The following is a 14,494-nucleotide window of genomic DNA, read 5'->3' as shown; positions in this document are numbered from 1 at the left end:
ATTCTTTGAATGTAGGGAATATAGATTTAAAAAATAAAAGCTATAATCCTGTGTTCATTAGGATAACCGAGGTCACTGGGTTTAAGCATGTAACTGAGCAAAGGAATGTATGAATGTCTGTGTTGCTTGTTTGTTATTCATCTAGCAGACCTGGTTGCTTGAAGTGAGAAATCAAAATCTCATACAATGTTGTCCATATTACTCTGTTATAAAAGTACAGGCCATGTCCTAATCATGCCCCTGCAGCGGATTATTGTATTTGTTTAGATAAACTATATATATTATAGGGCATGCAGGACATTAGGTGAAGTAACTGAGATAATGTATGCAAAATGCTGTCAACGCTTGAAATTGCTATATGCCTTTTGTTAATAATAACATCATTCATCAGTAGCTACTTCAAATCACAGAGACCAGGAGGCACAGTCCCAAACATGCTGCAGCAAGGTCAGATTGGCAGCTCAAAGTAGTCTTTTCTCAGATTAGGCAGTTGTGGGGTAGAATAGATCATCCCATTCATCTCTACCATAGGGACAGTTAAGTATTATCATGGTAACAAGCCTTCACTGACAAATCATTCAGAGCTCATGGAACCATATGATGTCTGTCTGACTTGGAGTATTTAGAATAGTTTTACTGTACCCATAAACAGAATGTTAATAATGTTTTGTGTTCTTGAAGGTCTTCATTTTTCAAACCATGATGTGTTTGGTAGTAATAGTCCTACTGCCACCAGTGAGCCTTATTCCCCAGCAAATGTATTTAGGATTGTGGCTAGAAAATGACTGATTTGTCACAAACACTTTGGGATTGATGTTCATCCCTAGCTACCCAGTCATCTGTGTCAAACAACCACATCAGAAAAACAAATGACAATTAATATGTCTGTTTCCGTCCAGCAGAGGTCAGCATCTCTCTCTCTCTCTCTCTCTCTCTCTCTCTCTCTCTCTCTCTCTCTCTCTCTCTCTCTCTCTCTCATATGTGTGTGTGTGTATGTGCGTGTGTGTTAAATTGAATGTATATATATATATATAATTGAATGTATGTCATTATGGAATACGGAATTGAAATCTTTAGTTTATTTGTCTCTTTCATGGAGGCTAAGCGATAACAAGAGATAATACTCTGTATTGATCTCTGATGTTCCAAAGGTAAAATAAGATAAAAATGTAATTTTATACATTTGTTCCTCTCTTCACAGGTTTTTGTATGAGTTAGCCCAGATCTCCAATTTTGCAGAACGGGCCCAGTGTATAATCTTCCAGTCTGTTTTCAGTGAGGGGATAACTGCAGTACACCGTAAAGTGGACATTATTAATCATGTTTCTAAGGTAGCTGAGTCAAAACTAAGGCGAACTAAAGCTTGTCTTAATCCTCCTGTGCACATTTGGTTTGGGACTAAATCCCATTGAACTTAATTTCAAATAAAAATGCAGAAGATGGAGCTGCAAATCTCTTTAAAATATTGTCATCATTGATATGCCTTGTGATGATTTAGCCCTGCAGTTTGAAAGAATTTAAATCATTGGACATTTTAAGCATGTTAATAGAAATAAGACAATGGCATCTTGATTGCATGGCATGTATTTAAAAAGAAATGCCTTAAAAATTTTAATATGATATCAGATGTTACTAATAAATTTGAGTAAATATTTAAATCAGATCTGAATCATAAATGACAAACTAAATTTGAATTCATCATTTGTTCAAAATAACTGAATTCTAATGCCACAAAGCAAACTTTACGGAAGCAGCCCTGAAATTCTGTGGGAATACATGACTACCACGCATGCTCTGCATTTGCGGGTGGGATGTCTGGAGCTTCCACTGACAAGGAGAGACTGAAATGCTCCTTTGATTGCCTGGGGAATTGTATATAGCTTTTGAATATGAGTGGAAATTTAGGAATAGATATTGATTTAGGTTTGTGTATTCTGAATTTTCAGTATTTAGATTTTATTTTTATGCAGATTTGCTTTGTTGTGTTTCACTTCATAATTTTTCCCTTTTCCATGGGGACATGGCCCTCTTCTTGCTTTGGCATGTGGCCAGATCCTGATTTATCTTACTGTCACAGACTCAGATTGAGCGACATGTAGACTGACTGGTGATGAAGCCATCATATAACTGCTTCAAGAGGCTAAAAATTGCAACTGTGCAAACACCATTTTGCCACCCTAGTCGGAATAAAGAGGCAGACACCAAGTTGGATCTAAGGGCCACTTTATTAACTATATACATTAACAATAATAAACACAGCGGCAAGGGCCTAAAGCGGTACAGGTCAGGCCATGGGATTCCCCATGGACCACTGCCCTGACCTGTCTGGGTGAGCCCCGAAGCCCCGGGTGCGACCCATCCACGGATGGCGCGGACCCGGCTGGCCAGGCAACGTGGTCACCCCCCTCTCAAGCTCCTAACACCTCAGCCATATAGCAGTGAGGTAAGGACTCGCAAGCTGGGGTTTCCAAAGGCAGCCTGCCCCTGCAACTGGCAGCCGTCAAAGCAGTACCAGCCCCCAGGCAGGCCCCTCTTCCCACTAAAGGGGGAAGCGCCAAGGGTGCTCGCCGGCCCGCACCCTAACTAACCCAAAACCTGCCAACGCCAAGGACAAGCCTCTGCTTAGGCCCTGGCGCCCCACTTATAGCCTAAGGCCAACTGTAGCCCTTGCCGCAAGTCGTCCAAAAATATTTGGTTGCCCGCTTCAGAAAGGTGCACCCCATCGCCCCTGTAGAGGCCTGGCACCCCGGCCCTGATCCTAGGATGAGGCAAGTACACCCCCAGCCCTCCTTCCAGTGCCTTCTGAATGGCCCTATTGGCCTTCATCCTTGCCCGTTCGATGGCCTGACGGCACCCAGCCTCCCTCCAAACCAAGCGAGGAATCATTGCTGACCAAATTATCAGCACCCCCCGGCCAGTGGTCAGCAATAAGGCGCAGATCAGACTGTGCCTGTGCAGACAGGGCCTTGCCCTGGAGCATCCCCAAATCATTGCCACCCAAATGTATAACTAGGATATGGGGGGGTTCACGCCGCCCCATTCCAAACAACAAAGGCAAGAGGCCCGACCACCTGAGGCCACAGCGACCCTGCCATTCAACCACAGCCTTCTCGCTCAATCCAAGCTGTGACCCCACTGACGTCCGTCTCGCCTGATGGGCCGCCCAAAAAACATAACTGTGCCCACAGATCAGGATCCGTTGCTTGGCACCGTGCTCTCCAACACCTAAGGAAACAATCAATTAACAACGTTCGAATGGGAAAGAGGGCGAACATAGGAACGGTAGGCAGCCGACCTCCACCTACCCACACGCTGAATTGTCTGCCCAGTATACCCCATAGTGGCAGCAGTGGAAGCTGCCCCAATCCGGAATGAATGGGTACCAAATTTTACCCCATTCAGCCCCAACCTCGCCAAAGCCCTCTTCGTCACCGCCCAAAACTTGTAATGCGTAAGGGGAGCGCCGCTCTGCTGCGTAAATAGCCAACCATCGCTGTCCCCTCTCACCTTCTAATACCTGCGCAGAGCCCTAACCGGGCACAACCCCACCTCAGCACAAGGGCCCAACCTCACTACTGCCCTCTTGTGCCACTGGTCAGTCTTGGACCATCGAATCGTAAGGGTAACGTTGCTCCCTTCAAATTTCAAGTCCCTGGCCTGCAGAGCATGACCAGAAGCGTCCTTCCCTGACTGGGCCACGAGTTCACTGACCCTGAGGGCCCCAAAAAAGGCCATCAAAGCGGCCGCATGAAAAAGCGCCGCCTCATAGGGCGACGTGCAAACCTCCTTCCAAACTGGTTTCAACCCTCTAAGAATTGCTGGGGAGATGGGTTCGCGAGAATCCACGCCCCGGGCACTCTCCCTAGCCCATCCTTCCAGCATCATCCTCACCCGGAAATCGCCCGTGGCCTCAGGCAATCCCCGGGCTTTGCTGATGAAGGCTAACGCTGCCAACTGCCCCCTAATGGATCTAACTGCCAACCCCCTACCTTTTTGCCAGATACAAAATCGAAGCACATGTTCTACCAGTACCGGCCAGCTATATGCCAAACCTACTGTCTTCCTAAACTCCTCCAACTGGCCTACCACTCGCCGATAAGCTCTCCGTGTGCTGGGTGCAATGGCTACTTGAATAGCCCGATACACTTCGGCCTCCCAAGCTGCCACAGCTCCGGTGGCATCCGAGCCGGTTGCCGATCGGCCTCCGGAGCGAGTCGCCAAAAACGCTCCATCTGCAGGCGAGACAAAGCATCTGCAAGACCATTGTCCACCCCAGGAACGTGCTTGGCTTTAAACAGAATATTCCTACGAAGGCACAACAAAGTAAATTCCCTCACTAACCTCATTACCCTAGGGGACTTTGAAGTCAGTGAATTAACCACCTGGACTACCGCCTGGTTATCGGTCCAAAAGTGAACCGTGTGATTGGCCAGCTCTTGCCCCCACAAGTGAACCGCCACCAACATTGGAAAGAATTCCAAAAAGGTGAAGTCCCAAACTACTGCGAATGCACGCCAAACTGGCGGCCACTGCTCCGCACACCAATGCCTCCGGAAATAAACACCGAAGCCAGTGGATCCCAATGCGTCCAACGTCACCTGGAGCTCGGCCTCGAGCAACAGAACCTCCCGCTACAGGGACACTCCATTGAAATCAGCTAGAAAGGATTCCCATACGGCGAGATCAGCCTGCATGCCCCTGGATAACCTCAGCCGGTGATGAGGGGCACGCAAACCTGACATCGCATCACATAGCCGACGCAGGAAGGCCCTCCCCGGGGCAACAGCCTTGCAGGCAAAGTTAAGGAAACCCACAAGCTGTTGTAGCTCTACAAGTGTCACCTTATGCTGAGACCGCATCCTAACCACCCGAGACTGAAGCTCGGTTACCTCCTCCCGAGGTAACCTAAAACATTGCTGGACTGTGTCCAGCTCTATCCCTAAAAAGGTCAGCACCTGCGAAGGACCCTCTGTCTTCTCATGCGCCAATGGCACACCTAGCTCATCCGCCAAGGCCATAAAGACGGCAATGAGATGAGCGCACTGACCTGACCCCGCTGGCCCGACGAACAAAAAATCGTCCAAATAATGGGCCGTATCCCGACTGGCGGACCTCCGCCGCACCTCCCACTCGAGGAATGAACTAAAATGTTCAAAGGCTGCGCACGAAATAAAGCAGCCCATCGGCAATGCCCTGTCCATATAAAATTCCCTATCAAAGGCAAAGCCCAACAACTCAAAATCTTTGGGGTGCACCGGCAGAAGGCGAAAGGCCGACTTAATATCGCATTTCGTCATCTCAGCCCCTGCCCCACACCGCTGAACCACCCTGGCTGCCTGATCAAATGGCGTGTACTGCACCGAACATAAATGCTCGGGTATGGCATCGTTCACCGATTCCCCTCTAGGGAATGACAGGTGATGGATCAAGCAGAACTCCCCCTGTGCCTTCTTGGGCACTACACCCAAAGGAGAGACTCTAAAGTTGGGGGTCGGCGGGGCTGAAAACGGCCCCAGCACACGACCCACAGCACACTCCTTACCAATCTTCTCCCTAACTACGTCCTCTTTCCCTATGACCGAACGAAGATTATCAGCCATATACGGAACCCTAACACCCTGAAACGGAATTCTAAACCCCTCTTTGAACCCTTGAAACAAATAAACTGCATCAACCTGTTTAGGATAATCCTGCAAGAGTCGCCTAAGGACCCTCAACTTTATCGGGCTGGGGCCCTTTTCCAGGTGGGTGCTGACCCCCTGAACCACCACCTCCTGACTTCTTCCCACCCCATGGCTGCTTACCCCTGGGGCATGAATTATACGGGTGGGAACCCCCACAGGAGGGGCACTCATGCCTGAATTGGCAAGGCTTCCGCATACAGGATCCCTTGCACGCAAACTCCCAGCACAGTAGCCGGGGTTGAACCGGCTGCCCCGCAACGCTGCGGGAGCTCGAAGCCTGCGAAGAGCGGTGCACCACATGCCCACTGTCCGATCTATCTGTCACGTTTGGCTTAGCAGAAGACATAACGTGAAGCCAAAGCTCCTGGTGAACCCGATCCCATGGGATATTCGGGTTCATGGCCGCCCGCATACGAAACTCCTCATCGTACTGCATCCATGCAGCACCCGAGAAGCCCGTGTATCCCTTGAATATAATATCCAAGTACTGAAATAACTGCGCAGCCCGACTGGGCTACGCCCTGGCAATAACCCCAGCATAAATTAAGAAGCCGGGTAACCAATTGTTCCAGGTCCTGTCCACTTTCCGTCACTTAAGCCTCTCTTTGTACCTCTCATTCATTTCTTCCTTGCTCTTCTTCTCTAGCTCTCTAAAGAGCTAGTCGACTGAAGTGAAAATCTGTGGGAAAACCAAGGCCTTTTCTGACTCGAACCGGTTCTCGAACGGGGCCTGGTCCATTAAAAGTTCGTGGACCGTTTGCCCACGAACCCCGAACCGGCGGTCCGTAGGCAAATGCCGGTCCGTGCCTATCTCTATTCGTTAGTCTTAAAGAAAATAAAATATCATTTTGGAAGGATTTCAATTATTTTAATCAGCCCCTGGATTTTATTGTGTCTTAGTTTTTATGCTGTTGATTGGTGTCTTGTTTAATACCATTTTATATACACAGCAAAGAAGGATATAAATGATCTAAATAAAATACATTATATACCAGAACAGTGATACATGGAGAACAAATCAGATTCAAGCATTTTGCCTTTTGCTGTGCTCTCTGGTGTTAGCAAACTTGTCTTAATGTTTCAGGAGTTGCTGGACATGAAAACTGTGAAAGACATTTTGGGTTTGATTCTGGCTTTTGGGAATTACATGAATGGAGGAAACAGAACACGTGGTCAAGCAGATGGATTTGGTTTGGAAATACTTCCCAAACTGAAGGATGTTAAAAGTAGAGTAAGTATTTCACATTGAAAGGTATATTGTTCTTCTCCATAGCTCTTGATCTGTAAATCTTATTTTTACTTCAATCCAGTATGCATTTTTCTGAATGTTCTTGTAAAAATGAACAGTGCAAAAGGACATGTTCAAATGTATCAGCCATGCCCCGCTGATGAGCTGATACACTGAGAATATGGAGTACGAGAATATCTCCCTTTAAGGAAGGCTGATGATAACACATTGAAGCAGGCCAAGGTAAAGGCTCTAAAGTATTTAGGGAATTCTAATGTATGGAGGTAGTTTGCCAGGGCAAAATTTTTGCCAGCATTCCTAGCTGCCAGAGCAGATTGGGCCTGTGCTGTGTCAACTTTAAAGGCTATATCCCATATTTGTTGTTTATTTATTCCTTTAGCTCCCAAGAACCCAAGATGTTGTAGGGCTAAAAGGATAAAAGTTTAAAGGCATAATTTCTCCTCGATGGTTTTATTGCAAAAATTATAATAAATTATACATTATAGTCTGATTTCCTAGTCTGTATGTATTATCTAGGCAGCTGGTTCAGTTGCCAATAAAGTTGTGTTGCATTTATAAAAAATAGTGGCTTGTATAGTTGACTATTTTACTGCTGCACAATAGTAATAAAATTGAAATTGGATTTAATACATACTCTTTATATGTTTTGCAGAGCTAAATCATACTCTGATAGCTGTTTGTATGCTCTACAAAAGCAAATATACACTTCAAAGACATTCCACATATAATACACTTTAGTGTCTTTCTTTTTGTGCTATTTAATAATTTCCTGTAACTAGTTATTTCATACCTGAAGCACAGTTCATTTGTCTTTCTAGTTCAGCTTGACTAAATTGATTCAATACCCTACATAAGGAGTATATAAATATGAGCAATATTATTATATTTGATATAAAATGGTTTCTTTTTTGCTGAGATTTATATGAATGAAATAACTTACAGAGCAATCCTAAGCAGAGTTACACCGGTCTAAGCTCATTGAAATGAATGGGCTTAGACTGGTGTAACTCTGCTTAGGATTGCACTGTTAATGTGTGAAATGCACAGAATACCCAGTTGCCAATATGTGATGATCAGTTGTGTATCCTATAGAGTTTTGTGTGTGTTTTTTTTTTCACCACATAACATGGCTCATGAGTTTAATCTTTTAGATCTTTGGTAGGCAACACAGGCTATAAAAGCTTCTAATACAGAATAAACATTTCTCCCTTTAAAAAGGCTAAATTGCCCATGGCAGAAGCACAGAGCTAAATGGGCCAGAGAAAGTATTAGGAAGTCAGATGCAGGACACAGGCTTTTGTTTTTTACTCCCCAATTTTAGCTAAATCTGTAACATGTCAGCCCTGTGTGTAATAACTATAGCAGCTTAAGCAGGAGTTATCATAGCATCCTATGTATGGTAAGGAAGACAGAGATTACTATATCTTCAGCTCTGTCACTTAAGACTTCCCATTATACCATATAATGGGATAGTCATGTATCCACCTCCAGTCCATTCTATCCATCTCCTGTACAAGTAAAGTACGGGTATCTGTACATAACAACCATCAGTGCCAATAATAATAATAATAACATTCGATTTATATACCGCCCTTCAGGACAACTTAATGCCGACTCAGAGTGGTTTACAAAGTATGTCATTATTATCCCCACAATAAACACCCTTTGAGGTGGATGGGACTGAGAGAGCTCTGGAAGAGCTGTGACTGACCCAAGGTCACCCAGCTGGCTTCAAGTAGAGGAGTGAGGAATCAAACCCAGCTCTCCAGATTAGAGTCCTGTGCTCTTAACCACTAAACCAAACTGGCTCTTGCTTGCTGTTACACCACTGCTAATGTAGGCAAACCATTTATTTTACTTCACTCGCATTAGGTTTCTTATGGGGATCCGAATCACTTTGCATCAGAAGACTTTAAGTCTTGGCTGCTTATATGAACTGATTTTCCAGGTCACACATTACACAAACTGTGTGTAAAAGCACGGATTACGTGGGTAATTACGTGCAGATTACGCAGATAAGTCACAGTCAGTAGTCCTAATACTTGTACAATGCCAATATGGGAACTTATCTATACAATACAATCCAGCCAATCTACAAAACGAACATTTTCACACTGACAGTTAGTGTTATCAGTTCTGGTGGGGACCAGGGATAACCTGCCTCTTTTTTCCTGCCAGAAGAATATTTTTTTTAGAAAATGGCCATTGGGCCACTGTTATGACATCACTTCAAGCAAAAACCCAGAAATGATGTCATGCATTTCTAGGAATCACCAGAAAACTATAGACTTTTCAGCGATTCCTAGAGAGGACCAAATCCAGAAGTGACATCAGTTCTCTCTAGGAATGACCAAAAACTCGATGGTTTTTCCTGGAAGTGACATCTCACCGTCACCACTGGCTGCCTCCCATATCCCCATCCCCAGTCTCTCACTGGTTTCCAGGCCCAGCTTCGCAACCCTGCCGACAATGCAATACTAAGTGGAATTACACTCCTCTAAGCTCAATCACTTCAATGGGTTTACAAGGGTAATATAATCAGTAATATAATCTTGGAGCTGATAATTAGAAAGAGGTTTAGAGTGGCAACCAAGCTTCAAATATAATGAGTAAATTGGGTGGAAAGGTAGTGTAGGAATATTTTAAATAAATAAATATAAAATTTATGATTATTCATTAAATTATACATCCAGATTTTGTGGACATATGGCAGATATATTTTGAATGTTTACCTTATCTATTTCATGCACGTTTAATGTTATATGATTTTGGAAGTCAACAACTTACTATAATCTATGAATGTAAAAGGTGTTTGTTTCTACATACATACATACATACATACATACATACATACATACATACATACATAAAGGCATGCTATTAAAAAAAATCCTCATTACATCCCTACCAATATCTTTCAGTCTTTGATTAATCTTTTCTTCCTTGTAGGATAATAGAATTAATCTTGTGGATTATGTTGTGACATATTTCCTACGCCATTGTGACAAGGTAAATCATTTATTTGAATCAGTTACTATGATATAATCTAGTCTTTTAACTAAGAGATTTTATCTTTTTTACTTTATTTCCACCTTTCTCCCTGAGACTCAAGGAATATTACACAGTATAATTTTAGACTGTTCTTTGTTTTGTGCTTTTGTTATTCCCTGCATTGTTTTTTTAATGAATTTGGCTTGTTTTAATGTTTTGAGGGTTTTTTTAAATGCCCTTGTTTTATTATATTTGGTAGTAAGTTGCCCTGAGCGGATCTCTGAAGAGATGGCATATAAATTTTCTAATATATGTGAACTATTTTGATAAATCCTTGCAAGAGAACAAATATTGCTGTTCCAAGGGAAGTGCAGAATACTGTTCACACACAGCTCTCTGTTCTCCCCATATGGAAAGTGCTTTTGAGTATACAAGCTCAACAGTAAAGCGTAACATTAATGATGCTTAAATTAAGTGCAATCAGTGAATTTAACTCTGTGTTATACTATATATATATATATATATATATATATATATATATATATATATATATATATATATATATATATATATATATATATATATATATATATATATATATATATAGTTCTGATCTCTTCTTTGCCCCTGGAATGTAACTTCTAGTGGAAATGATAAAAGGTCAAGGTAGTCCCCTGTGCAAGCACCAAGTCATTACTGACCCATGGGGGGATGTCGCATCATGATGTTTTCTTGGCAGACGTTTTACGGGGTGGTTTGCCATTACCTTCCCCAGTCATCTACACTTTACCCCCAGGAAACTGGGTACTCATTTTACCAACCTCAGAAGGATGGAAGGCTGAGTCAACCTTGAGCTGGCTACCTGAACCTGGCTTCCACCAGGATTGAACTCAGATCGTGAGTAGAGCTTGGGCTGCAGTACTGCAGCTTACCACTGTGCCACAGGGCTCTGGAGAGTGAAGAAATCCCTGTTCATGTGTGGTTGGAAACTTCCTTTTGGAGACCTACAGTCAAAAACTGGAGGAAAGCACTGGTACTGGAAGAAGAAGGGGTTTGAGGTACTATGAAGGGAGCACCAGCATAGAAAGAAAGTGTACTAGAGTGTTTGGGGAAAACACAGAAACAAAAGCCTCTAAGCATAAGAATTTAAGAATCTGTGAAGAGTATAAGAACTAAAGTCTGCGCATGTGCTGATTTTACCTCAGAGATTTCTATGTAGAATTACCTCAGAAATTTTCAACCCCTGATTTCACCTGACCTTTCCCCTCTAAAATAATTTGAATTTTAAAAACACTTCTAGTGCCATTTCTGCTAGTTAAGGACAAAGAAGAGGGGAAAGGGGGCATCATACCTCTCTACCCATGTAGATATTATTCCGTATGGGTCCCACAGAACCCTAGGACTTTCATGGGGACACAAAAGACTGCTGGGGAAAGGGAGACAAGGGAAAGCTCTGGATCCATCAGAGCCTTCTGGTGATGGATCACTGAATCCAACCCATCGCTTGTAATGTATGTTTATGTTTATAAGCTGTCAAACCAAGAGGTTATCCAAATGGCTACTTTTCGTCCTCCAGCCCTTAGAGATATCCCTCTGAGCCTGTCTACAGTGTGGACCAGAACAAGAAGAATTAATGTATAAATCAGGACCTATCTGATATATACTGGGTTCCCATGTGTAATGCTAACCAACACTGCAACCTGAAAGTGAGGGGGGAGGAATGAAAGGAAGGGAAGACAAGCAGAGTGGACTGCGTCCTCTACATTATTACAACTGTGAGGAATTAAAGCCTCTACACTGAAGTGTGATAATGGGGTTTTACTACTGTTAAATGGACAAATAATGTAATAGCTACAAAGGCACAAACTAGGAAGAATACAATGAAAAAAAACATAACAAAACAACAGGATAGTCACTTGTACACACTGCATATAGTACACAGTTACAACTCATAAACAGGCATAACTAGCATAATGCTACAGATTTTTTGAGTATATGTAGGGGTAGATGCATTAATAAAGCATATGACCTGGCCTGGAGAATTATGGGTCTTTAGATGGAAGACTCCCAAATGAGTTCCAAAAGAGATAGGCGTGAGGGATCACTTTTAGTTGTACTCACAAGCCAAAAAAGGTGCCTGATGTCAGGGCACACAAAGTGCATAGGGTATGGTAGGAGTGTGTTAAAAAGTACAAAAGGACACTAGTGGGACAAAGAACAAGCCAACAGGAAAAAGGCTAAAAAGGAATAAGAGGCAAACCCACCCACCCCGCCCCCCCAAAGCACCTGATGGAATGTTATCTTTGTACTATAGGGCACCTGTACAAGAAGTAAAGGAAGGTAATTAATAAGGACACGGTACATGTCTTCATTCAGTTAGGGAAGTGTGAACTAATTCATGCCTGGATTGGAAGTTGATAGCTTCTAGTATGCAGTGGATGGGTGATTGATTAGGCACCAGAGTCAAGAGGAGACGGAAGTCCAGAAGATACCTGGTGGTTAGGGTTGGCAGATACTCTTAATGTAGACCCTTGATTGCTAGTGACAGGTTTCTGCTAAAACATATGGCTGAATATGATAGCCTGAGTGGGTTCTAAGGGAAGGAAGTCTATAACATGATATGACTTCACTATTCCTTTGTAGTTTTGACAGAATAGATCAGAGCAATACAGTATGCATGGGCAGAAGTTTGCATGGGAGTCCATCCTATTAACATGACTTAAAAATGATTTGACTACTCCAAACAGCAAGTAGAATTGATATGCCCATAAACCTGGGGTGGATGGAGGAGTGAGCAGACTCTGTTTGTTTGCAAGCCTTGGCATCTACAGTGGTGAATTTCTCTGTAGCCCTGAGGTTCTCATGCCTTAGTCCATGGATTCAAGCTACCAAGCTACTCCTAAACCCATGTTAGTAAGAGGCAGGGTTGCCTTCAGGGTATCAGCTTCCCTGTGGTAAAATGCTTACTCCATGTTGTGATATTTAACACCATGCCTTAGCATTTTATCAACAGGGATACTGTACCATCACAAGGAGTCTCCATCTCCAACCTTTTCAAGCCTCTGGGCTCATCTGGAATTCTGACACTACAACTACAAAAGGCTGATGCAGGAGGTAGAGCCAACCACAAAATTTCCAGGAATGAGGTCATGCATAACTTAAGTCTTGAACATTTCAGGCAGAAGTTATGTTGAGCAGGATGCTTTTAAAATGAACATATTGTTTAAAATATTGTATTGCATACATGCAGTTTACTTTCAGTTGTGCTGTCAAATTCCTTGTACTGTGGTGACTGCTGCTGCTACTGAAGCAACATTTTAAGTATCTGCCAATCAGATTTCTAATGGTGAGTTGGAAGTCCTGCTGGGCAAAAGCCTCACCTGGCCCTACCCACTTTTTAAAAACACTTGGCAGATGCCAGGAAAAGTGTCAGCAGGTACCATGATTCCCATAGATGTCACTTTGGTGACCCCTGTATGAGACATTTAATTCATCAGGTTCGTCATCAGCAACAAATAGCTTCTTGTCCTGTTAACAGAATTTCTCGTTCTTTGAGTTTAAGAATGATCTTAAGTCCTTCAACTACAGCTTTATTAAGAAACATTTAGATTACATCTGTGATAGTTGGCTTGGTTAATGGCTAAGAGACTGAGCTACGAATTAGGAAATCTCTGGTTTGAATCTCAAGTCTGCCATGAGCTCAGCCCATTCACTCTCTTTCCAGCTCAAACACTTATGTGCAGTATGGGTGTAATAATGACTATCAAGGACAGCTGTATCCAAAAGCCACCCTGATTGGGTGTCAAGAGCAAAACACTCCAAACTGGGAGTGAGTCCTCCTCACTTCCAGAGTAACAAGCTGCCACCAGCCTCTCTTGACTAAACCTTCAGCTGTGGAACTGAGAGGCAAGTTTCCAGCCCTACCAGGTTTTAGACAGGAAGTCAACCTGCAAGGTAGACCACCTTGCAGTTTGAGTTCCACTAAACAACTATTTGGGTAGCTGTGACCAAAATGGGCCAGAGTACTGGATTCAGATGGAAGTTTGCAAATTCCCAAAGAGCACACAAAATTATTCTTCAAAGGGTTTATTAACAGAAGTGCAGAAGGGTACAGACATACAGAAAGGAAAACAATAAACACTTGATAACTAAACTAACACAGTTAATCAGATTTTCGTTCACCCAGTTTGAGGTTATCTTTCAGGCTAAACCAAAAGTGTCCAAACAAAAGTTCCAAAGTCTCAAAATCCAGAGACAGAAATCCTGGGCTGACCACAATCTAGGTGAGCAAGTGCAGAGCACAAAAGCAGATATCCTTCTGAAACTATATGTCCAAAAGCAATAGGGGTCTGGCAGGGGACAAGCTAGAATGAGGACCCTTGTTTTATCCAAAACTGTAGCTACTAGCCTGATTCCAATTAGCCAATCAAGGACAGTGCACATACTCTCTCACTCAAGGTCCTTTGCTAAATGATGCTGTGTCAGTGCAAGACCTTGAAGCTATGACATCTTTGCACTTGCATAGTTCAATCCCAGCTTCTATGAGATCCAAAACCTAAACTAAACCAAG

General features: G+C 43.2%; 1 protein-coding gene across 1 annotated transcript in view; it reads left to right on the top strand.

The window, feature by feature from the left end:
• Positions 1-14,494, top strand: part of FMN1 (formin 1) — a 197,426-nt gene that overhangs the window by 102,544 nt on the left and 80,388 nt on the right. Inside the window, exons 9-11 of the mRNA XM_054971273.1 lie at positions 1,202-1,331; positions 6,769-6,915; positions 9,883-9,942. Of these exons, the coding sequence (XP_054827248.1) occupies positions 1,202-1,331; positions 6,769-6,915; positions 9,883-9,942 (337 nt within the window). The remainder of the gene's footprint in view (positions 1-1,201; positions 1,332-6,768; positions 6,916-9,882; positions 9,943-14,494) is intronic.

Source organism: Eublepharis macularius, chromosome 2 (genome assembly GCF_028583425.1).
Source record: "Eublepharis macularius isolate TG4126 chromosome 2, MPM_Emac_v1.0, whole genome shotgun sequence".
In the NCBI taxonomy this organism is placed as follows: domain Eukaryota; kingdom Metazoa; phylum Chordata; class Lepidosauria; order Squamata; family Eublepharidae; genus Eublepharis; species Eublepharis macularius.
Note: the sequence above shows the minus strand (reverse complement) of the source record. Positions and strands in the feature narration are given on the sequence as shown.